Source organism: Poecile atricapillus, chromosome Z (assembly GCF_030490865.1).
Source record: "Poecile atricapillus isolate bPoeAtr1 chromosome Z, bPoeAtr1.hap1, whole genome shotgun sequence".
Classification (NCBI taxonomy): domain Eukaryota; kingdom Metazoa; phylum Chordata; class Aves; order Passeriformes; family Paridae; genus Poecile; species Poecile atricapillus.
The window spans coordinates 113,839,064-113,865,631 of record NC_081289.1 but is presented as its reverse complement, the minus strand read 5'-3'; the positions used below and the strand labels follow the sequence as shown (position 1 = coordinate 113,865,631).

At 40.3% G+C, this 26,568-nt stretch overlaps 2 protein-coding genes across 2 annotated transcripts in view; one reads left to right on the top strand and one right to left on the bottom strand.

Annotated features, from left to right (window-relative positions):
• Positions 1-4,487, bottom strand: part of TTC39B (tetratricopeptide repeat domain 39B) — a 77,219-nt gene extending 72,732 nt beyond the window's left edge. The window contains exon 1 of the mRNA XM_058827244.1: positions 4,238-4,487. Coding sequence (XP_058683227.1) covers positions 4,238-4,288 — 51 coding nt within the window. The 5' untranslated portion in view covers positions 4,289-4,487. The remainder of the gene's footprint in view (positions 1-4,237) is intronic.
• Positions 4,287-17,593, top strand: LOC131572640 (uncharacterized protein DKFZp434B061-like). The gene is made up of 3 exons (XM_058825891.1): positions 4,287-5,053; positions 14,696-14,838; positions 17,508-17,593. Exons 1-2 carry the CDS (start codon positions 4,287-4,289, stop codon positions 14,820-14,822), a joined length of 894 nt encoding a protein of 297 aa, XP_058681874.1. The 3' UTR covers positions 14,823-14,838; positions 17,508-17,593.
• Positions 17,594-26,568: the final 8,975 nt, after the last annotated feature.

The following is a 26,568-nucleotide window of genomic DNA, read 5'->3' as shown; positions in this document are numbered from 1 at the left end:
GGACATGCTTAGCCCGTTTTCAGTGTTGACAAGAGAGGCAAAGAAAGCTTTAAACATCTCTGCCTTGTCTATGTCCCTGCTTGTGAAGTCATCATCCTCATCCTGTAATGGGCCAACATTATTTCTGCACTATCTTTTGCTACTGACCTATCAAAGGAAAAAAACTTTTTTTTTTATTGTTCTGACAGTCCTGGCTATCTTCAACTCAACCATTTGAGCTTTGGATGCACAATTTTCTCCTTACAATGGGGAGCAGCATCTCTGTATTCCTTTCGTCACTAATACAATGAATGCTTTTAAAAATTTGTTCTAACATGTTCTATTCAGATTTGTTATTACCTGAACTCATCACACCTCCTATTGGGCACAAGAAAAAGACTGTCCTGGTTTAACACCAGTCAGTAATGAAGTATCACACACCCACACAATTTGCTCTCCCCTTTAGTCAGTGAGATGGGAATAAGATTGGGCAGAAAAGGTAAAATCCATGGGCCATGAGATAAAGACCATTTAATAATTGAAATAAAGTAAAATTAATAATAATAACAGTATAGAAAGGAGGAAAGAGAAAGGAATAAAACCCAAGAGAAAGAAGTGATGCACAATACAATTTCGAACTGCCTGCTGACTGACACCCAGATTGTTCCCAAGCAGTTACTGGCCCCTCCAAGCCAACTTCCCCCACTGTGTATCTTGGGCATGATGTTCAAAGGTATGGAATATACAGGCCACCAATCCTGGCCATGATCCCTCACAGCTTCTTGTGCACCTGGCTGCTGGCAGCACATGGGACACTGAGAAAGTTCTTGGTTTAGGGTAAGCCCTACTTAGCAACACTAGAAATCACTGCTATTCAAAGGGTTCTCATACTAAATCCAAAACACAGCACTTCACCAATTAACTGTATCCCAGAAAAAGTCAGCACAAAGCCTTAGAGTTTACCACAGCAAGGGCACCAAATCACCTTCCAATCTGTAAATAAACCTTAGTCTGGCTCCCTTTGGCCAAGTAAGGAATTCTTTCAGCATCTAGATGCTTCTTGATTGTAAACCTTTCTGTCGACCCAGAATCCTCAGATACACAAGGACCTCGGCTGGGTTTGAGGGTCAATTTTTTTTAATTGCTAGGGAATCCCCAAGTAACCAATTAAGCTGGCTTTAAGACTTTGAAAAACCAGGGCAGCAAAGAGTGAACTTAATGGGAAGCAGATCTGGCCCGCTATTTTAAGTAATCTTTAGCCACTGGGGCGGGGTAGGGGGTGGGGGTTGGGGGTGGGAAGAAGAGGGTGGACGGGGAGAAGAATAAAGTTTTGCTTGAAGACTCTCCAGTGGCTGTGAATGCTACTTTGTTCTTAAAATGAAGTATATCTGTTCTAGATTTCCAACCCATTCCAAAGGAATACAGTATGAATTCTTTTAGGGGGTATATTCAGTGTCATATAGAAGTTTAAGTGTCGATGGTATATCATGTTTGAGTTCACAACTGGCCACACCGCAGGTGAATACACTGATCACATAGTAATCAGGAAACTGCTCCCTAGTAGAGACTGACCACAAACACACTTCAACACCACAGAAGCAACACTGCACTCAGGAAAATCTTGAGTTTAACAGCATTTGTTTTCCCAGATGCCATACCCATAACTATCTCATTTATACAGCCTCTTACTCATAGGTCTCTGGTTCCTCTTGGTGGGTTTCTTTTCCTTTAAATAAAAAAACCAATACACTTGTGTTAGCTTACTTAAAAAGAATCTCAAGATTTATTTACGCTTCATACCATTTTCTTGCTGTTCCCATCAGAAAGCCACAGCTGCAGAACAGCAAGACATAAATCAGAAAAAAACCCCAAACAAACAAACAATAATAAAAACAACAAAAAAACCCAACCATACAAACAAAAAACCCCCATGGTATCTGGCACTTCCTTGAGTTGCAAGAAGCATCAGGAAAAGCACAAATTTTATTCAGGGACAGACTACAGCAGGGGGCAGCTATCTGGTACCTTATGCTTGGACTTTAGAAGAAGAGCTCTTGCTGGTCTATGTCCTGTTAAGTAGGAAACAACTTCAAGGTTTAGCTTAACATATTCCTCTTCAAAGCTTCAGGGGCGAAGAAGTATTCACAAGTCCCTGCAAAGCAAAATTCTACGCTAAAAGCTATGTTCATATAGTACTAAGCATGTACACTTAAATCAGGAAGCAAGGCTCCTATCTGCTATGTTCTTAGTAAACAATACTATTTAGATGCATGTAGCTCATAAAAAAAGAGCTGTTCTGCTACCTCTGTTTCTCAGCATCACAGCCACTGCAAGCACCAAAAAAAAAGCTAACACACTAAAACAATTACCATATGAATGAAATCACAAGAAGCTTATTTATTTATTAGTGAAGACACTATACTGAACCTGTAGGCAAAGACAGTCTACAGTGGTCTAGAAAAATTCTGTTACAAAAGCAGTGACCATCCATCCCCAAGACAACCACCTACCCTCTCCTCCTGAATTCTGACCGGGAAAGATTGAAGTACTTGCTGCATTACCACTACAGGTCTGTTTCAGACTCCAAAGAATCAAGCACTAAGCAAATCAAGAACTTGCAAAGAGCATGTTTTTTAGGCTTATAATGAGGAAACTTCACACTTTTTGTAAAGTATTGCTCAAATAATGCCTCTTTCATGGGCTTTCATGCCTTTTTTTTTTTTTTTTTTTTTTAATGGCAGCTTCTTTTACTCTAAAAAGCATTAGCATCTAACACCAAACTCAATGAAGTATATTCTTTCCTACTGTTCACACAGAATGACTGGAAACAACGAAGTTGCTGAATACCCAACTATAAACTCTGAGTATTTGCTTACTGAGAGCTGCAAGAGGTAGTTAATAACTTTTTTCCCCCTACTCTGGAAAACAAATCTCTCAGCTTCAAAGAGATGACTTTATCATTCTGCAGTGATTCACTCTAGTACACAATGAAATTGAAGCATTTCACATCCTTTCATTGCTGCCACATATAACCTCAGGAAGTAGAAACTTTCACACCATGCTCTGAAATACAGGCTAACGTATATTCCCATTCTCTAACCAAGAACAAGAACAAGCTAGTCCAACTGAACTACAGCATAGCAAGTTCTACATAGACATTAGTCACTTGCCCCATCGTACAAAGCACTGCCACACCTCAAACTCTGGGCACTGGATAAAACCCAACCTATTACATCCTCATTCATAAATTGTCTTCAGCAAAATGTGGGCAGATTTGCCTTGCCAATCTTCCTGAAGAAGCTGCTGGATGCACACAACACTAAAATCGCTCATTCTAGACTGGACAGTCATAAGACAAGTCTGTATTCCCACACGCGCACGCCAGGACTGTGATCTGTGTTTAAAAGCACGTTCCAGTTAAAACTGCCTCAGTTAGGTAATACCGTTCTCAAAAGCCCGTCTACGACAATACTTCATAATCACCAGTTTCCAAGAGGTTTTGTCAAGGAATCTTGCTACCGTGTTCTCCTAGACTGACAGTATTACAAGGTATATCTTCCAGTTCAAGCGATCGTTTGAAGGGGACTTCTGTCTGGGGAATTTGAAAGACCTTTAATAAAACAACGGCGAAATTATAAACACATCTTAAATCAACTACAGCTCTGACCGACTGCACTTCCCAGACAGAGAAAGTGCTCATGGAAGACCCCACGCACACGGGGCCCTCTCGGACACGCCGAGAGCGAGGCCTCGGCCGCTGTGCAGAGCCGGGGGTCGCCGCTGCCCGCACACCTGTCACCTGTCCCTGGCTCCCGTGCAGGGGTCGCGCCCGCCCAACCGCCGGGAGGGACGCACACGGGAGCGCCGGCGCGGCACACTCGCACGGAGCAGCGCAGGAGCTGGGCTTAAAGAAAAAATTTAACAATAATAATAATAATAATAATAATTTTTTAAAAAAATAATTTTAAAAGAAAAAGCAAAGAAGGGGGATGCGGGAAGGGGCCGCCTGCGGCCCCGCTGTGCCGGGACAGCTCTCCTCAACTCCAGGCGATGGACTCGTCCCTAGACCGGCGGCCAGGCCTGCCCCTGTCCTGTCCGGCCGCCCGCCCATCAGCCCCCACCGCGGAGCAGGTGGGCGACCGGGACGGCCCGTGCAGCGGAGCCCCCGCCTGCATTTCTCCCGCCGCCGCCGAGCCGCCGGGGACGGCCGCTCGCTGCCCGCACGCCCGAAGCCCCTCAGCAATCGCCCTCCGTTTACCTCCTCGCCGCCGCCGCCGCTCTCCTCCGTGCCGTTTCCTACGCTCGCCATGTTCCCTCTCCGCTGCCCGCCGCGAGAGATCTCTGCGGCCGCCGCGCCCCGTCCACTGCTCACAGCCCAGCGGCGGTGCCGCCCCCCGCCCTTCCCGGCCGCCCCCGCTCGATCCGGCCCGCTCTGGCCCGGCACCGCTCCTCCCGCCCGGTCCGACCGGGGCCGCGCTCGCCGCCTCCGCCCGCCCCGGCCGCCCCGCGGCTCCGGCGGCCGCGCCCCCTCGTTTGCATGGCAGGACCCGCCCCCGCCGGTCGCGCCCCGCTGGCCCTTGGTGTCCGCCCGCGGCACACCGCCCGCGCTGCCTCCCGGCCGGGGCGGCTTGGGCTGTCCCGGGGCCGCCGGGCCCGTGGGCGGTCGGAGAGTGCGGCTGAACGGGTCGGAGCAAGCGGAGCGTCGTCCCATACTCGTGTCGAGGCCCCCGTCCTTCCTCCGTCCTGCAGTCCTACCTCCAAACACGTTACGGCTTCGCGCCACTGTGAGCGGCTTCGCTGACAGAGGTGCCGCAAAGCTTGTCGCAGGTGTTCCCGCGGTGTCCTTCCAGTGCCCGGGCGACCTGAGCGGCAGCCCGGGCCGGTACAGCACACCTGAGCCAGCGGTGGCGGACTGGCAGTCTGTGCCGGGCGCCAGCAGCCTCCGCCGGGATCTGCCGCGCCGCCCGGCCGGCTGCTCCAGGGAAGGACAGCGCGGGCAGTGCTCGTGTCCGGAGGGGCCTCCGGAAGCGCTGCGTGCAGACCCTGCCACTCCGATGCTGTCAGTCAGCTACAGGTATTCAGTATCTGATGTCCGGGAGAAACTTGCACATAGAGTCCTTCAGCTCCCAGAGGCCAGGCTCTGGGGACGAACGGTTTCATCACCATGCTAGCTGTCACTTACAAAGAAAGTTCACAAAGCCGCCAGCTCTATGAGAGCTATTAGAGTCTCCCACCTCACCTTGTCCTGTCTATAGGTGACAGTATGGTGAAGCTTTTTGCTCAAAATCTACCGATTTCCACTTTTCTGTATTCTGCCTGCTAAGGCAAATGCCAACTAAAAGGCAGGTAGCATGATACCCACTTCCTAATGGTTAGTTCTGTGTCACAGCCCTTGTTAAAAAATACATAGTTTTGATATCTGTCTTTCATTAGAACCAGAGAGAGATTAAGAGAGAAAGAATTGAACAGGTTCAGCTAACCAGGAGGCACATAAAGTTTAAGAACTTTTTGCAAGGTTTGGGAATGCAGTCTTAAGTCTAAGAAGAGACAGAGGTAGGGGCTTTCAATGTAGACTAACAACTGAAGTGTCCCTACTAATCTTACGTAGACTGTTTTGCTATGTCTGCTATTTTTACCCAGCTCAGCTAAGTAAAAAAGGGAAGGGGGACCTAGCATGAATAAGTTCATCTTTCCGGCAAAATTCAGTTAGGGTACCATAAACACACTGTTCTTCCATACTCATGCACTTGAATGAGTTTCTTCTGGCAACATGTAGGAAGATATTCCAGTGATATTAATATTTTTCCAGGATTGAACTGAAGCACATTAAATATACCAGTCATGCAAAAGCAGCAGACAGGCTCATACATGCCTTGTATTTGACTCACAGCACAGTCATGTCTGCCCACATGTCAGCTCCACCTGAAACCCTTTTTTATGCTGTTTACAAGATTATTCTGCAAGTTATCATTCTCTTTTGAAGACATTATTCTTTCTGTTTTTCAACTCCAAAGACAATCCCTTTGAGGTATCCTTTAACTTAGAGCAGCATACTACCTCCATTTCAGACTCAGTTTTTAACCACTGTTACTATTTACTAGGATACTGTGGGGTATATTGTAAATGTATAGGATAACTAATACATAAAGTCTGGATGAGAACTAGTTATGTCAATCTGTAGAACCCACACATTTAAGTAGTTATGTGCTACCAGCAGAGAATAAAAACTGAGTACAATCACTTAAGTTCTGGTAGAAACTCTTAATGGACTATAGCACCAACACTTCTAAAGTTAGGTTGGGGATATCCCTTTGAAGTGTGTGTTATGTCATGGGTGGTTATTCTACATGTGGAAGACATAGCTCCATGAGTCAGAGGTTCAGTTAATGTACTCAGCAAGCTCAGATCAAGGACTATTCATCACCATTTTGTCAAAACTAGCTCTTGATAGGTTTCATTTATATTATTGTATTCTTTCTTCCCCACCAAGTCCTTTAGTTCACTTATACTCATGGTCATATTTAGGGCTGTATATTTCAGTGGCCTTTCAACAATCAGAACAAGTACTAAAATAATTGTGGAAAGGATGACTACATCAAATAGTGTCTGATTGAGGTAGCTAAGGCATGAAAATTGCTACTGAAGCCTGAATACAAGTCCTGGGAATGGCAGAGCCATAACTGAGTTTTGCTTAGTCTTTTACAAACTTCCTCAGTGCTTGCTTTTGCTAAAGTCATTGCAATAGTCAAAAAGGACATCTCAAAGCCACACCCCAGTTGGCTTTAAGTTTAATAATTCCTCCTCTTCTCACTTGAAATGTAAGCATTAAAGAAAATCCTTGTAAACTCCTCTTACAGTTTTCAATTTTTAAAAAAATAAAACCAAACCCACCACTTCTGAAGGAATGTGAGCAAGAAGTAATAAGTCTTAATCCTCTGAGAAGCCTGCAGCAGTTCTCAGCCAGCTCTAGTTTCTATCCATTTGACTGTAGGTATCTTGCAGCAAGAATTAGGAAGATTATGAGCTGATTACTAATCTTTCAAAGAGCATTCAGGGAACATTCCAATGAATGTGTTGAAAGGATTTTGCTGTGATCTGACAGAGGAGGCAAGACCTTGGGAGTCTGTTCTCCTCTGTCAGGTACAGCTGGATAGAATTCCCACACAGAAGAAGCCTGCCTACGTTTTCTTCATTTTCACAACCATCACTTGCCTGCTTCTGTGTGTTAACATTATTTGGACACTTGATAACTCTTCTAGTGTATCCTTTCACAGTATAGCTATTCACTGTGAATTTACATCATTAAAGAATTCATGGCACAATTTGAAGAAAGAAGTACCTTTTTTATTTTTTTGAGTCTCAGCAATTACATAAAGATTTTGCAAGGATGAAGAGTCCTATTCTACTTCTCATGATTAAATAATATAGAATAATAAAATCCACCTCAGTATAAATATATTTAAATATATAAATTTAAAATTAAAAATATATAAAACTGATACAGTTTTCTCAAGGACTAGAAAATAATCTTTGAAAATAGCCTCTCTATAACAGAAGCCTAGGAAATTGCCCTAGCAGTCGTACAGCTACTTTCCAGTAGGGTTACTCTCTCTTAGACCCAAACAAACATCAGAGCTGTAAATAACACTCATTAAACATTTAGCAGGTTCCCTGATGGAGCTAGGGCAAGTGAGCAGGTCAGAAACCAACTCCCACCTAGTTCCAGAAGTATTGTTTCATAAACTACCTATTAGAACAATCAGTACTCTGAGCAGTACAAACTGTATGTGACTCTAATCACAAAAATACCTTGTGAAATATTTTTTGAGACAGTCAGAATCACCATATTTGAGGAACATCTTTCAGGATCAAGAGATTGAAAATTCTTGCTGCTGCACTGAGTTAGAAGCTGGCAAAAAAAAATTAAATTAACAAACCACAGGCATATATATTTGAAGCAACTTGTCAGATATAGTATTTAATTAAAAAAAAATAAATAAGAAAAGCAAGATGTAACAGCCAAGAGCAAAAAACTGCTGATGGTGTATTACCTTTGGATTATAACTGCCATGCCATAACCTCTAGGCAGTTAGGGGTTTTTTTAACCAGCACTTATTTTGCCAGTTGAGGTGAAGCAACACTTCTTGACAGGAACCAGTATGAAAATATTATTTCTTTCCACAAGCTGAGCTAGTCCAGACACAAACAGTATTTCAGCCATTACTATAGCAACAGCAGTAATCCCTTTAGAATTAAAACACATGAGAGTGCATTGATGCATATATGTAGTGAGGAGGCTAAGGTAGATTCTAAGATTCCTGCACATACACACATATACACACACACATTACCCAATCCTGCAACAAGTCATCTCAGGCTTTACCCTAGACTCTAGAAGGAATATTGACTCTCAGTCCCAGCACCCATTTTCCTACATCCAGCTGAAAGGAGGATGTAGCAAGACACAAAGCAGCCCACCTAGCTAAGAAAATGCAACAATTAAACTAGAGTAAACAAATTAAACTAGAGTAAGGCAAGTCAGTATGCTCAAAACATATGGTCTGGCCTTGGACCCCAAGAAAACCCCAAAAGGGCTGAACTAAGGAACTGAATCAACACATAATTTTTGTGAGAGATGTGAAAGAAAGTTGGCTTTCCAAAACACCTGGCATGCATGGAGGCCTAGTACTACAGCCTAGAGTACTCATGTTCTGCAGACTACAGCATCAAGTAAAGCTTAAAGTACTGAGTTGTTACACTTAGGAGTGGAAGTGTTCTACACGCAGTAAGCTGCTTCATCTAAATCCTGTTTGTAAGACCTCTCAAAAATTTTATTTGAAAGTGAAGATCCTAGGCGTTATTTCTTTCACAAATATGTATGTGCAGAAATTTTATTTGAATATTTAAACTTTCACATTCTGCTAGGCATTCTTTTAGAGAGCCAGATAGTTTTTAACGCTCAGATCTTGTTTCCATATTTAAAAGTGGTGGCCATATTGAAATAAAGCCTCTTTTTGTCAAACAGACGTATTTGTCTTCACTTACCATACTAGCATGAAGCAAATATTGCAGAGGTGGAAAGACATACAAACCCCTGAGATAGGGAGAGAATGATCAGGCATTTCAGCGCAAACAGGATCTTGAACAAGATACATGAGAAAGTTTCCTCTGTTTAGGGAAGCCCTGCCTCTTTCACAAAGCCAGGGTAAGGACAGCAATGAACTTTGGCCATGGTACAGAGGTTTATCTTGGTTACCATGTGACTTGTTTCTGTATACCTAAGCCAGGTTGTATAAGTGATCCTCGGTGAAAACATAATGCAATTAACTCATACAGATTTCAGGCAGCCTCTAGTTATTTTAGCAATGTATCTACACAGACATTGTTTGCAAAATAGTTTCTAGCAACATTTCTACAACTGCCATCTCTAATTTACAGACTACATTTGGATTATTTTTGTAAGTTCTTATAAGCTTCCTAGGGGAGAACCATGAAAGATGCCACTAAGAAAGACTACCTAAACTTTCTAGCCCTAGAAACAAAAAATACCCCCCAACATTTGCATACTTTCTCCTGCTCTAGGAGTCAAGCTGTTCTTAGACTGACACCATTTAAATTGGATTTATTCACAGGCAATGCACAGCTTTTCACGACTGTATAAGTCACAGAGCACTGGATCCACCCTCTTCAGAATGTACAGCCAAGTTCAAGGTTAGAGAAGGTTGCACTAGACACACACTTCAGTAACAGCTATTACACCATGTAAGTACAGACATCCATGCAAAACCTCAGAGTACTAGGTCAGACTCAACAGGATAATCCATGAGGAAACCAGTAAGATGATCATGCAGAACCTACCAAGAAACAACAAACAAACAAGCAAACAAAAACCCTAAAACAAAACACCAAAGCATTATCATCTTTTAAAAGGCTTAAAAGTCTCTCTGTTTTGTGTGATTTCAGACAACTAAGCCAATGATCTACCTGGCATTTCACTACATTTCTAAGTGCAGGTAGGCATCCTGTCACCTACATGCCTCCTAACTTTACTGGTCAACATTCTCTCTTCTCAACATTCTTATCCTGTTCCACTCCACTCCCTGACATTCCATTCTATTTCATTCTGTTCCATTCCAGCACATTCCAGCACATTTCCTTTCCCCCTACCCAAAAGAAAAACGAGATGTTCCCTTTGTTTTTCTAAGTTTTTGTATATTTTCTTTTCTGTTTATCTCCTCTTCTGGTCATTTATCCAACCAAAAGCATTTTCTAGCAGGGGATTAAGAGGCCTCCCCTATAACTCCTTACATCAGGCCAGATGATTAACCCTTTCCTCTCCTAGAGCTGATGGAAATTATTTATCTTGATATGTGGTATCCCCTCCCCTCCCCTTCCCTCTTTCATCTCATTGGGAGTATTTTAATGATCTTTTTCCCAGCCTCTTGTCAAAGTGCATTTTCACAAAATTACAGATTAATAGAGATCAGAAATTACCTCTGTGACTGTTCTCATCCAACTGTCCTTAAGATATAAAAAGCCACACTAAATTGTAATACTTGTTTAGAAAATGAAATCCATTTATGTGCCATTACTACCCTTGACACTAACATGATGCTTGATGTTTGAATGCCTTATTGTAAATGACAGAACACGTCTTCCTGCAGAATTTCTTGTTAAATAAACCTTTAAGGAAGTGCCTGCACTGCTGCACTAAGGTTAATTTTTAATTGGCTCTTTTTTCCCTTTGAAACCTTTGGTCCTATTAACAATCCAAAGTGAGTTTTGTCATTTGATACTTTTATTCAAGAAATGGAGCAGCTTTCTTGTAAATTCTGCAATTACTGGAGACTATGACATCTTTGAAATTATATTACTTATGTAGCGGAGTCTCTTCCATGTGTTTTTTCTTCACATACTGTACTATTTGAAAAGCAACAGAAAAAGCTGTAACTGCACCTTACAGAAATGTTCTTTGCCTTAATAACAAAAGTTTTCAAATATGTGCTTGCCAGAAAATATGTCACATCTTTTGTCTATTCATTTTGTTGTTCTTTCATTGCTCTGAAGACAACATGTTCGGGATTGAACCAGCTGAACAGATGGTTGCTATGTGTCCAAGTCATCAGGGAATGAAAATGCCTGAAAGGAACCCCTTCCTTCCCCCCACCGAAATAAAATCACTGAGACAAAATCCAAAATGCCACATATACAAATCAATGTTCTTCTTCCTACAAAGAAAAAAGATTCTCAGAGAGCATGTTGCTAAATTGTATTCAAAGGCCTTCCCTTCACACTGTTGGAAAATACATTTATTGATTGATTTATTTACATATTCTTACATATTTTAACTCTTGTTAATTGTTGGATTATCCATGTTATAGATGCTTTTTCTAAAAAAACATAGATCTACAAAACAGACAGGATTCCTTCATCTTGTCATGTAGGCTGCCATGTTCAGAAGCTCCTACAGTAATGCTAGGCCTGGTCCCTCTTAGGTGAAGAAATTTTACTGCTGTTTGGCTAGGAACTGTCTCTGTGTTTTACAGCCAAATATATACAGCATACATTTAGCTGAGAAAAGCCTAAGGTGTCTCATCTGAGAACATAAACCTTGTTCTGTACATCATTGCATTTGGCTTCTATATTAGTAAGAGCTCTTGAAGCTCATTGTTCTGGCTGCAAAATTCTACATTAGCCAATGGAGAGACACATATTAAGAATAATATGAGTTACTAATGTTTATTAGAGTGAACAGTATCCATTAGTAACTTAAATACAAGTGCTGTAGGTTTCAAGTACTGTGTTTCTTAAGTTTACTTTGAATTTTAACTGCATCCATGATTTAATCAGCTCATTCAAACCCCTTGTTATTTTAGAAGTCCTAAAAATGCAAGACTTGTGTAACAAGTTTCTTTAAAATATTTTTATTTACTTTTTTACTTTTTAATTTACTTTAGTTTACTTTAGTTTATTAGTTAGAATTTATTAATAGATTTAGAGTATGAATAGACTTATAGATGAATCCAAGCCTGCCTTGTCCACATTTTACATTGGTTGTATCTGATCTGGCTCTAATCAAGAGGCCAGTAGGCATGTTAGGATGATGCTGTGCCCAAACTAATATGCTTCCATGCCACTCTGGTGTGTAGCACTTTTTCACTGTTCTTCCATTAGGGCTGAAAGTATGCATTCTGTGTCAAAATGTTAACATAGTACTTTGTGGGAGCTCACTTGTCCAATGATTTGGCAGACTATCTGAAAGAACTGAAAAATGAATATAAATACTTCACAAAGGGATCTAAGGATAAGTGGACTTGTGGAGGACTATGCAGAAAAGCAAGCATTTGGTGAATTTCAAGTCTTTTTGTAGCTAATTTTGGGCTTCTGAGACAAAAGAGCTAATACATCTTGCAGAAAGCTCTATCTATGCTCTTTGTGAAAATATTTTGTTTAGTCATATGCTGACTAGAGGCCATGTGCAGATCCTGATAGGGAAATCAGTATATTATGAGTATGCATTTACTTTGACTTGAAAAACCATTAAACCATTAGAAATTCTCTTGGATGGGTGAAATTCATGTGGATGCTTCTTTCTGCAATGATGACAAATTCAAATTATGCTTGATTAATGTCCTCAGCTTGTGTTCCACAAGTCCAGGAGATGTCAAAACATCAAATAAAGGTGGATATTTCCCAAATGAGTATTTTGTTTACTGGCCACATATAACCTAAAGAAAATTTTCTGTTCACACATCAGCAAAATATCCATGTTGAAGAGCATGTAGTCAGGAATTAATAGTCTGTATACAAGCTCTAAAGAGAATGTTTTCTCAGTGTTCCAAGTTTGGTTTACAGACAGATAAGAAGAGAAGATTTCATCTGAGCAATAAATTGGCTGGGCACAGAGGTATTCTGACCAAAAAAAATATATTATGTTCTTGTAGCAGGATATGAGATCCTTTGGGAGACAATGTGATTTGTATTCCTATCAATTATGCAGAGAACAGTTTTTTGGTAAGAAAATTAAGGCTCATACTGATAAAGAGACAGCTCAGACTTTTTATAGTATTTACAGTTTCTATTCAAATACACAAAACTACTTTTATTGAACAAGAGGATTTTATAAGAGGACAGAATAGATCTGTTTTTTTGGTTGCAGCAGAATGCAATGCATTAATAGACCAGATAGTATTTTGCATGTTTCTAGTTTCTGTATTGATAAGCTAAAAAAGCTTTCAAAATTAATTGCTGGTTGCCTGTGAGAATAGACTAACCCTCACCTGGCTACACCCTCCTTTCAGAAAGTTGTAGAGAGTGATAAGGTCACCCTCGAGTCTCCTCCAGGTTAAAGAACCCCAGCTTCCTCAGCTGCTCCTCACAGGACTTGAGCTCCAGAACCCTTCACAAGCTTTGTTGACTTTCTCTCTAGCACCTTGATGTTCATTCTGAATTGAGAGCCCCAGAATGGACGCAGGATTGGAGGTGTGGCCTCACCAGTGCCAGGTACAGGGGGACAACCCCTGCTCTGCTCCTGCTGGCCACACCATTGCTGTCACAGGCCAGGATGCCATTGGTACAGTCACTGTCACCAGTACCCCAGGTCCTTTTCTGCTGGGCCACTTTTCAGTCACTCTGCCCCCAGACTGTGGCACTTACTGGGGCTGCTGTGGCCAAAGTGCAGGACCCAGCGCTGGGCCTTGTTGAATGTCATGGCATTGGTCTTGGCCCATCTCTCCACACATTCCAGCTCCCTCTGCAGAGTCTTCCCACCCTACAGCAGATCAACACTTCTGCCCATCTTGGTGTCATTTGCAAATTTGCTAGTAGTAGCCTCGATCACCCCATCCAGATCATCAGTAAAGATATTAAACAGGACCAGGCCCAACACAGGTCCCTGAGGGACACCACTAGTGAGCAGCCCCCAGTTGTATGCAGCACCATTCACCACTCTCTGGTCCTGCCCTCCAGCCAGTTCTGAACCCAGGGAAGGGTGAACCTGTCCAGCCGTGGGCTGCCAGCTTTTACAGGAGACTGCTGTGGGAGATGGTGAAGGCCTTGCTGAAGTCCTGGCAGACATCCACAACCTTCCCCTCATCCACCAGGCAGGTCAGCTGGTCATAAAAGAACAGATTGGTAAGGCAAGACCTGCCTTTCCTAAACCTATTCTGGCTGTGTCTGATCCCTTGGTTGCCCTGTATGTTCCATGTGATCTCTCTTAAGATGATGTCCTCCATAACCTTGCCAGGCACTGAGACCTGGCTGACAAGCATGTGTCTATCCTGTCTGTCTATCTATCACATGCCCTTGTATCTGTCCAAGATTTATGGCGTATTTGCTTTATTTAACCAAGCATTTAAGGTAATTTCTCATATTTCATTATATTCTTAATGCTTTATTAAGAATAATTATTCTTAGTAAAGAATATTCTTAATACACTTGGGGGACAAGAAATAGTTAAGCCTTAAGCAGAGCAGTCACATTATTCTTATCAGTTCAAGGAAGTCAAAAATGAAGCATGTGGCAAGGAGGCAACAGACTCTGCTTTGCTGTCCAAAACTTTGACTTTTCAAATCAGATCAGTCAATGCCTGGAGGTCAAAAAAGACTTTATAAAAAAAGTAAAAAGTTGGCTGACAGCAATCAGTGAGTTCCTCCCCATACTACCATGCATAATATGCATTTACAAACACTTGTCACAGGGATGTTCTTTCTTTCAGATCTCTTCTCACCAAATGCCTTGTTTTCTTCCATGGCTGCAGCAATTCACCCTCTGGCAGTGGGAGTGGTTGTGCAGTGAACAGGAATGCAGGACAATCCCAAGACTGCTTCATGAGCTGCAGATAGCCATTAATTCTATTATGTAAGAATATGGTGGTATTTCCTCATCTTTTCAATAATCATGGAACCTCCTACCCTGTTGAGTCAATTTACTTTTGTTGGATGTGGGCAATGTGTCTTTTATGAACAGGTAAAGCCCAAGAGTGTTTCCTTGTCCTGGAGGTCATAAAATTTTAAGAACGGCTGTGCTTTACATGTTCCACAAATATGTTCCTGCATAATACCTGAAATGTGGGTGTGCTCCTAATGCCTTGTAAAAAATAGTGAGTCCTAACTTGATCTAACTTCCATTCTTTGCCAATGATATCTATGGGAAATCTTGGGTTTTAAGCTTTTTGCATAATCATATTCACAAATATATATGTAGGCTAGCAGAAACATAACAGCTGAAAAATAAATTTTGTGGCTGTTCATGGCACCAGCACTGATTTGAAAGACAGTTTACTGACAGTCTGAAATCAACTGACATGGAGAAATAGTTCCCAAATGCCAAGTGGAGGTGTCCCAAACACCCCTCACACCCTTGGGAAACTCGTGAGATTTTCTCATTGGCTTTTTGACTGGGTCTTGAATATCCACTAGCTTTCTGAATATGCAACCACTGCTAAAGGACCAGGTAGGGTTTTAGGCAGCTAATAAATGCTCCCCTAGTACTAACAACAACCATCTAGCAATTCTTTGATTTATTAATATTGTAAAGGCATCTTTGAAGTACTAGCTCAGAGAAATGTTAAATTGCTTAAGCCTCAAAAAAACGTATTTTTGCGGACACTTATACCTATATGGAGACACACTGAAGAGGAGAGTATATATAGAGATTGAAAGAGAAAAAAATAAAAACTTTGGGGTTTGATACTGTTTACAGACTAATGCATGTGGGCGATGTCTTACTGTAAACACAGATGGCTGTGAACCACACTAGGTCATGCTGAGAAGCCAAGCATATATTTGCAGGCTTTCTATTCCCCACTGAAGCAATGATTACTCAGCAGAAGGGCATATATTTGTAGTCCTTAAAATAAAATCTTTTTGATTAGAGAGTTTTGAATTAAAATAAATTATAGATCCAGCAAGTTGAAGCTTAAGAATGATGTGTCTGATCATGTTTTCTTTCTGATTGCAAATAAAGCCTGCAGATTTAGGTTCTGAAATTTTCTTATAAATAGAATGGGGATATTCCTATGGAATAGGAAATGCAATGTCATGTCTCAAGTATTCACAAGATTTTATGCCTGCTTGAGCCAGTATGCAAGGTAGACCACAATGGAAGACAAGGTAGAGCACTGGGATGCAGCCACATTAAAAGGCAGATGGATAGAAAGGACAAGACAGAAGACAGGGACTAGTATGGAGCTTGAGTAACTAGTTCTACTGCCTGTCCAGATACATTTTGACTGGATGACCTTATGCTGGCTGCCCAGGCTTTCCTGACACAGTACTATAACATGGAATAAGAAGACTAACTTGCATAAGCAGGGTATCATTACCTGTGATTGTGATACTGTCACAGGTATTTGCATAACCACGTAAGACCATATAATTAACCAGAATATTTATACACTACCTGCCAATAATAGGACAGTGTACAGATAGCACAACCTCCAAAGGTCAATGGGCTTATCTCCAGATTAGTCTTGGTTTATAACTACATATTCCTCTCACTGGGAGCTGTGGGAGATGAAGAGACCACAGAGAATCTTGTTCTACTTACAGTTTTTCCCTGGGTCAGTCAAACCACAGCTGCAGCCTTACTAGCTAATAATAACCAAATGTCTCCTAGAGAGCAGCAGTAGTACTTGAACCTATGTTTAAATTAACTTAAAATGTGTGGGTTTAAGTTTATGTTTCTGGTATGGGGACACCATAAACACCGACAACAGCTGAGATGGCACCAATTAATTTGCTTGTACTGGCTACAAAAAGAAGATGCTATCATGTGAGGTTTGTGCAGCGTGAAGTTACTTTTTCCATAATGGAAAACACAGGAAAGTGCAGGGAAGCAGTTAACCAAACAGTGGTGGTTTATTTGTTCCTTTCCCTCGCATTTCTGGGTTGGTCCATGGCTCAGAGGAAGACGTGGAGAGCACAATCAGTTAAGAAGTCATGTATGACAGAGAGCCAGGCACAGCCAGCTGCTGTCCAGAGGGCACATTGCCACAGGGAATGTGGGCAGCAGACATCGTCGGAGCCACAGAAGTGGCAGTACAAATGCAGCCAGGGAGAAGAGTATTTTGAGGACCAAATCAGAGTAATTCTTTGAGGTCACAAATCATATGTAACCATGCTCCTGTTCATACTGCTTATCTCAGAGATTCTAGTTCTATCTAGTTATGTACAGTAACTCTCAAAGAATTCAATCAGTTGCAATTGTCCATTTAACAGGATGCAGATTTATTAGCACAACAATAAGAGATATTAATTTTTATTAGTTGTAGAAAATCTTATTATTTGAAGCATTACATAAGTCTCCAAATTACCATTGGTAAGAAGAAATTGAAACAACTTTTCAACGCACTATTTAATGTTCAAATTTTACTGTAATGTCTACAAAGCTTACCTGCATTATCAGTGAAAAGAGGGGCACAGATAATGCCCTCCTTGAATTCTTTGCCTAATTAGGCTTCCCTTGAGGCCTAACAGTGATTGAAACTGCATTTCTCCTTCTCATGCATTTCTCTTGTCTCACTTTAGTTTACAATAGTGCTGCTCTGATCACACAGTAAGATGAGCTCCATGTTCCAGATGAAAAGAATGCAACAACAACAGCAACAAAACCCACAGGAATTAAAATCAGTTTTCAAATGGTTCACATGGACTGCCATTTCAGGTTCCAGCTGTGCCATCTGGTCTCACAAAAGATCTGATTTCTTCCAAAAATGTCATGCAGCATAGCTTCCAGGGTAAAAATCAATTATAACAACTTCCATTTTTCCTTTGACCTAGTCTAAATATCTTCTGCTAGAAAGATGATTTTATTTTTCATCTGACATTATTTATTTTAACAGGCTTTAGGCAACACTTCCTCCTCTGCCTCCTAGAGTTCAACTCTTTTTTTCCAACTTGAAATACTATGTGCTTTTGAAGTAAATATAAAACAGTATTAAACTTAGGCAGTTCAGATTTCAGCTACTGAGTACTTTTTTGCTAGAAGAGTCATTGTTAGAAGTTAAAATAAAAAATGTAACCTTCATATCCATGTGAAAAACTGCCATGCTGTCCCTATTTTAGAATGTCTAAATCTAGAACACATTTGCAACCAGTGACTAATCACTAATAATTATCATCACTGGCATTCAATAAATTTGTTTAGAGGAATAGCTTCCAGTTTCTGATTTCAGTGTACCTCCCTGAATTATGCCTGCATGATGAAAAATGTGTGTGATTATTGCCAGTCATGTCACTAACAGCTGGGCTTTATTTAGTAGATTGGAAATTATTTTGTTGGCAATGGAGTGGGAAGCCTGTATTGAAGGAGGTTACCATGTCTTTTTTTTCCAGAGGACATCAAGCTTTGCTTTTGTACTGCTCTAGAGGGGTAAATTAATTTACTTGGCAGTATGAACAGTCTATCTGCCTCACACAGCTGATATTTTAAATAATCAAGTGGGATGTAGCTTTCATGTCATACCATAAGAAGAAGTGAGACAATCTCTCTAGTAACTTTAACCACAGCAAGATATGAAGGGGATGATTGGCATGATGGATTTAACACAGAATTCTAGAGAAAGCCACGGATGAAACAAAACACATTGCAAGCAGGACAAAATCACAAAGTGCTTCAGAACTCACTGTTACCGTTGTGGTTTAACCCCAGCTGGCAAATGAGCACCACAAAGCCTCTTGCTCATTCCCCCACTGCCACTGTCGGACACGAAATGATTCACACAGACGTAGCTCGAAGTATGATGAAAGAAGAAGAATGGTTAGTCTGTCCTTTCAGTATTTGTAGATTTTTGACAATGGCTAGGGATTGGATAGTCAGGTTACTACCTTCCAAACCACACTGGCCGTGAGAGACATCTATCAAAAGATATCTTTAATGGAATGTATAAGCATCTATGTTTATATTTACTTTCCTGGGAAAGTGGCTAGAAATTATGATAACAATATCAAAAGGCCTGATTCTCAGGGAGACACCCCACCAGCAGGGTAGGGAGAAGAATCAGAATGGTAAAAGCTAGAAAACTCATGGGTTGAGATAAAAACAGTTTAATCGGTAAAGCAAAAGCTGCATGTGCAAACAAAGCAAAACAAGAAATTCATTCACTACTTCCATGTTCAGTCAGCCTCGGGAAGGCGGGGCTCTGTTGTGCATATTGGTTACCTGGGTAGATAAACACCACCACTCCAAATGTCCTCCCACTTCCTGCTTCTTCCCCCCATTTTATATACTGGGAATGATACAATATGGTCAGGAATATCCACTTGGCCAGCTGGGATCAGCTGTCCTGGCTGTGTTTCTTCCCAGCTTCCCAGGCATCCCCAGTCTTCTCACCAGCAGGAGAGTATGAAAAGGGGAAAAGGCCTTGGGTCTCAGTATTAACAAAAACATCTCAACGTTGTTTCTGGCAAAAATCCAAAACACAGCTCCATACTAGCCACTGTGAAGAACATTAACTCTACCCCAGCCCAAGTCAGTACATTCTTTAACCACAAGGTGTAAACAATCACTCAGTGAGGGCTTTTTTTTTGACCAATTTATGAAGAAAGGGAAAAAAAAAACCTAAAAAAAACCCCCAAATAATAATACTCACCAGGAAAAAACACATCCTTTCAGTTCCATGCAATGACACTGAAACTTTCAGGAATGTAGATCCATTTGGAATCACCATCCATAGCTGAAATTTTTCTGCCTGTGATTGTCTGGATACTAAAACACTGAAAATACTTAATTACAGGGCAGTTGTTAATAATCAGGATCAGAAGTCATAAGCTCTCAGCAGAACATGCTATGATGGAGATTTTTGTTCTTTTCACCCCATGAACATTTCACTCTTTGCAGGAGCCACCTTCAATCAAAAAGTTTTTACAAAACCCTTACAATTTTAGGGTTACTTTTTGTGCCAGCCAGTATACTGTAGAATGTTATTTGGCTATTGCTAGCATTACAATCCATGTTTGCCCTGACTTTTCAGAAGATGATTTTTCCCCAAGCCTTCTGATTTTATACACTGGTTACTAATGATACAGAAAGCGTTTTTCTTGTGGACAGCACTGCTTATTGGTATCTTGTCTCTATTTATAGTTTTGGATGCTATATAGAGTGAAACACTCCATTACATCTATTCAGCTACTCAAGACAAATCAGATTTTCTGGTCTGGATATAAGGATTAATATACCTTAATATTCCTTAATAGAGGGACGTAAGGGACAAACACCATGAGTACTGCAGCACAAGAAACAGCCTAAGAGGCTCAAAATACCTTCCTCTGGATGTCCCTTCACGACACAAGCCAATATATCTTTGTAAAGGCAAACTGGCTTGCCTTCATGTTGATAGCTAGGAAGCCTCTCACTGACCTAACCAGAGAGCCTGACAGCTTCAGTGGAGTTTACTAAGCAAAAATTATAACTATACACAAAAGATTCTCTTACCTTCTTCCAGTCAGCTTTATTACCTAAACAATGGTATGTTACTTTATCTCTCCCTGCTCAATGGTTGACACACAAGAAAAAAAAAAAACACAGCATTGATTCACTTCAAAACAACTTCACTATAAGAGCATCAGGCACAAAGCAAGAAGCAAAAGTGGTCCCCTGCAAAGCAAAATGAAAAATTTACACACAATTTATGCCAGATGCAGATGCTTGTGACCAAAACACTGTGCAGAATGTACTCTGTTCACTGACTCTTGGTGGGAGGAGAACAAATGTACATAGACAGACTCTGGCACGCATCCTGGCAAAACTGAACATTCATTACTACTATTCTCAAGAAATGGCAACAGCCAATTTTCAGCAAGGAGGTTGTATCATCACTTGGTGTAATAGAAAGCCCTTTAAACTGCACAAAAAATTTTGCTAGGGGTAATCTGTGGAGATGGTACAAAGGGTAAGATGGGGACAAGACCCTCAGGTGCCGTCAAGAACAATCATCCTCATGCTTGAATAGGGTTGGAATATGGAGGAACTCTTCAGTAGGACATGACTGCTGGCACTGTGGGCAGAACACTGTGTCACAGCTGTCTACTCAATAAACATGCACTATAGTCCTGTCCTCTTTTCTCTATTTGTTCTGTGTACAGGCCAAAATGGAGTCCTTGGACATGACTAAGGGTCTTGGTGGAAAAAAAGTTAATTATGAAAAAAATGAAAAAGAAGAAATAATAGTTTATTCCCTAATCAGATTAGGAAAATATTCTAAAGACCAACAGAGAGTTCTATATTTAGATTTGAAAGTCAGAAAAACAATAACTATAATACAGTCTGTAGACTACATCCATCTCTTTGAGTGGACACCTTGACCATAAAAGAGGTAGTGTTACAATGCTTTTGGACTGGAGAGAATATATCTGTTAGTTCACCCTCTTCTTACTTAAAAAGGCTGCAAACATTCCAAACAGTCATTTGGAATTGTTTCAAGTCAGTCTCTGTTCAGAACCATTTATTTCCTTTTATTGCATTCATTTTTTTTTAACTATGTCAAAGTGTACAGATTCATTTCTGGTGACTATAGCATAAAGCAAGCATAGAAATTACCCAGCTGCTGCATTGAAATACCTTTCTGAAGTCAAAGACGGGATATTATCTACTAAATTTCTAGGAAGCTAAAATTTCAAGGCAGATTAGTTGAAATTAGTTCATTTTTTTAGGTTTCATGACTAAACTATAACAGTTCAAAACAGGGTATTTTTTAGATAGATAAAGTCTTCTGTACTTCCAAGACAATGAAATTTACACTGATATCAAATGCATCTTGCTTTTCATTGAAAGATACACTTCTTTTTCCCAGCTAAGTATTGAGTATTTCTGTAATCACTCCTTCGAATCTGAAATTAAACACCTCTAAAACAGAAATGAAACATTCCGGTAATGAATTATAGATTTGTGTGAGAAGGTTCCTTTCAAAGGTAAGTTCAAAATTGGAGGGGACAGTTAAAATTATGCAAATGAAAGATTTGCAAATTAAAGATTGTTACTGAGTCTTCAGTCAAAGGGAGAAGATGGATCCAGTAAGACATCTTGCAGAAGCTCAGCTGTAGTCCTGCTTGATGTCCCATAAAATCTTTTTATACTTTGGAATATTTTTTATACTCTAGGAAATTCTTCAACTAGAAGGGAAAAAGTGCCTGGAAGAAGTTTATAGTTCCTTAGGTCTTGTGCAAGCACACTGGTAGTTGACACTGGAAAAAGGCTAAGTAATTTTGTTGTAGTGGAACCTATCCTTGCAAATCTGCACCTTTACTGTACTATTTCACCTTCTTAGGTAAATGGTATGTAAAACTGTACTAGTAAACATTTTATTAGTCCTCTGTTAGATATGTGACTTAGCTAGACTCAGAAAAGATTCCTATGCCATAAATGTGTAGTTTCACCTTAAAAAGTGAAGTCTTGCTGGCTGTCATTGAGATATAGATCAAATTTTCTGTAAAGAAGACCTAAACTTTTGATGCTGGAAAAATTCTGGCAGAAATTTCCTAGAAGAAACATGTATATTATAAAGACTGGTGTGAATCTTGAAAAGAGATCCCACCAAGGTGGATTAAGTGCTAAACATATCCTACATCTTACAATTTTTAAATTTATTTGTCCCTATTGGCTGACTTCATTGCTTATTCCAATAATCTACCCAAATTCAGCTGTCAGAATGATGTGGTTCAGCAACATCTAAAAACTAAATCACTCTTTGATCTGGTTTGGATTATTTGCATCCCTATTATCATCTTTCTCTTAAGCTTTTCTTCTTCAGCTTTCATCTGTTTTAATGGCAGGCAAGAACAAGCATTAGAGATAGATGAAAACTCTTCAGGAAAATCATTCTGACTATTCAACATTCATGAGATGAAAGCATCCTGTACTTATCTGATTCTCAATTAAGTTATGTAAGAGCAATATTCAGACATGACAAAATTCAGAAATTTCCCATCATATATGTTCCTTCCTATTTTGTTTTCATTTGGTTTAGGTTTTTTTTAGTTGTTTCTGTTTACCTTGAGTGATAGCATATACTATATACATACTATAGACACACTATATACTCTGGCAAAACAAGATGCTACCCTTTAGCAAGTGCTCTCACTTTCAAGAAGAGATGCAAAAATCATCTGAACCTAATGCGAACTGAACCAAAAGTGAGTTGTCTTTGGACAGAATCATATTTTAGTTACACAGCTTTCAAATTGGCTACAATTTTTTATGTTTAAACAAAGATCCATGTAGAGCCATAATGATATGTCGCCATGCATTAATATTCTGTTGTATTTATTATAAAAGTAACTTAAGATATGTTTTTTCCCAACTATAGCTACATTTAGGAACGTAACATTCTTGTGCAGATGTAACAGTAGAGGATGCTAGTGGCTGACTTTGAGAGTCTTTGATGCAAAAATTGCTGCACCCATAGACCACTCTTCATTGTCATGGGAATTTTGGAAGCAGTGACAGGACAGATGTTTCTAGGCCTTCCCTTTTGTTCCTGCCCCTGGTGGGAACAGCTGTGTTGACGCAAACCTGTGTGAGATTATACTATAAACACCACAGCTTAGCACAGGCCAAGTTAAAAAATCCTTGCTCAGAAAGTTTTGGGGAGTGCTTTCAAATGGGTTTGATCAGTTCTTTGGGTGCTGCTGTCCAGAAGTCAGCAGAATCCTCAGAACAAAGGCCAGAAGTAGAGTACATGACAAAGAAAAAAACTGACAACTGCTGAAAGCTCATCTCCCAAAATTATAGCCCTTTGCATAGTTCTGTAATTGCTGTGCTGACACAGTCAGTGCTTTAAAAACAGTGACAGTGTTCCTTGTCTGACAAGACACAATGGTAACATAGAGCACAGTCTTGGTGTAGCGAACAAGGATGAAGCTAATTCTAAAACACTGAATAAAAATAACGTTCAACACCAGTTTGCCAAAGGTATTTTTGGACTACCTACAAACACTAAGTTTGTTAGTCATGATACTCCTTAGGTGGTGATCATTGTGATTTTTCTGGATTGGAGTGGAAGCTCAGTAAATTCAGTGATGTGAGACAGGGCTGAAACTAGCATAAAATTCAATTTATGGTTAAGCCACAAAACTACCATTTAATAAGCATTCTCATGTCATTATATTAAGCCTCTAATAGAGGCTTAGAGGAAGTACTATTCAATACTGCCACTGAATGTGATTAGCTTTACAAATATTTATGTGCTTCTGGAGTTGTGTGAATCAAGAAAGGAACGGTGGGTATTGTGTTAAAAGACTAGCCTGGAACTCAGGGGTTTAGTCTTTACCTTAGATTCACTGGACCATTTAGGACTGGCTTTTCAAAGCTGTTATCTATCTACAGTGTTTACTGACTGTAGATGTAATTGTGAACTTGAAAGCTCTGAAAATTAGTCTTTCAAGCTCACAGGATACTACAGTACTACAAAATACAAGCTACCTGATTACTTTAGGAGCACATAAGTTACAATTTTTCTTGATTCCTCTTGCAAGTACAGTACTTTTATTAGTTTATTTTCCAGCTGTCTTTTGTACTATCTTCACTTCTCTAACTCAGCGTACTTTCAATGTTCTTTGGATTTCAGCGCTTATTAAAGATTTCAGCCTAATACATGTTCATATTCCTTGAGTTGTTCATACATCCTTCATTGCTTTATTATTGAATTATTATTCTTGGAAAGCTTGAAATGCCCATGTGCCTTATGCCTAGTATATACACGACAGATTAATTCCAAGCTATAAAAATAAACAGCTCTCTTTGTTCTTAAGAGGATTTGGATTGAGTGGAGTGGCTTTATAAGTATTGCTTAGTATTGAAGTTTGGAAACAAAACAGAAAATGTATTATCCATTCACAGTTAAAAATTACTGGCTTTGGTATTTTCAACTTAGCTGTTCCTTGAGCTTTTTATTCAGTTTTCCTGATTGAGGTCTGTGTACTTTACAGGTTTGGATTTTTTTTAATAAATACAGAACTCCAAAATCAAATGCACCATGAGGAAAAGGAAGAGAGGCAGTGAGGGAAGTTCATATATCTAACTGAAAAGGGCATGGTATTATGCCAAAAAGCATGAATAATTACAGTACAGCAGCCTCTAGCTCCTTCCAAAGCTTGCTCCCTTCTGTGACAGTGCTGTGGTTGGCAGTGACCACCCTTGTGCTGGGGAATTCTGTGATGTCATTTTCACATGGTCTTACAAAAAAAACCAAAAACAAACCCTGGTCACTGATTTCCACAGTGTTTGGTTTTCTAAGGAAGGTTTTTGAAACAGGTATCTTATTTCCTTTCTATGAACATCAAAAATTCCTGATAGATTTCTGGAAGAGTAGAGTTTAATCCTGCAACTCTTGGCTGAAATTCCTCTCACCTGTTTATGTCAACACTGTGCTTAGATCAGTACAGCCCTGTAACTTCCACCCTAGATATGGCTACATCAGATAAGTGATGGGGTGTTTTCAAATTTCAGGTAATGCTGCAAGTGCACAAAGGGAAAAGGTATGTTCATAAAATAAACAGAGCATAGGCAATAACAACAAACACATGGCAAGGCAGGCATGGCCTTGGAAATTGGAATGAGATTCCTTATGGAACAGCTCATAAGTTTCAGGGAGGATCCAACAGGAAGTTAGGGCAATAATAAGAGCTTATAATAAGAGTTAGGGCTTAATAAGAGCTTCTTCTAGAGCTGAGGAATCTCATGAAGCACTAAGGTGATGGATGAAGAAAGCAGAGGGCGTAACTGAGGAAGGAAACAGAGACTATCTACACTTACAGGAAAAATGAAGCTTAGCAAAACTTTCATAATGAGGAATAATAACTGCAATTAAGAGGCAGAGGTTAATGAGAGCTAGTAAAAGAACTCAGCATTGAAATGCAGTGCAAGTCTTAAGGAGGTATAAGGGCTTTAGGCCACGTTGCTTTTGCTAAGCAAAGCAAAATATGCTCTGGCTGGGCTTTCTTACATTCTTAATTCCCTCTTTATTACTTTACTTAATGAAACTAGTAGGCAAATCTCATAACCTTCTCTTGGCATTCTGCCCATTCCATACAGCATGCAAAAATCCAGTCTCCTTTCATGAACTTTTTCAGGTCTTACCATCACCCCTTGCTTCAAGACCATCTGATAACATGCCACTTTTCCCAGAATTATTTTCCTAGTTAGAGAAATATGAAGAATAGGTGGGATAACTGGAGTTGTTCAGCATGGAGAAGGCTTTAGGGAGACTTCACTATGGTCTTCCAGCATCTCAAGGGGTCTCATGAAAAGGAAAAAGGGTTTCTATAAAGGCAGTTAGTGACAAGACAAGGGGCAATGGTTTTAAATTTCAAGAAGGCTAGGATTAAATTCTTTACTGTGAGAGCTAGGCACTGGAGTGGGATGCCCAGAAAAGTTGTGGGTGCCCTATCCCTGGCACTGTCCAAGACCAGGCTGAACAGGGCTTTGAGCAACCTGTTCTACTAGAAGGTATCCCTGTTCACAGCAATGAGGGTTGTAACTAGATGATCTTTAAGGTTCCTTGTTGAACTCAAACCATACTTTGATTCCCTGATTCCATTAATATTTTGTCTCAAAGCAAGTGCTAAGGCTGTGGTTCAATCGGTATTCATATCA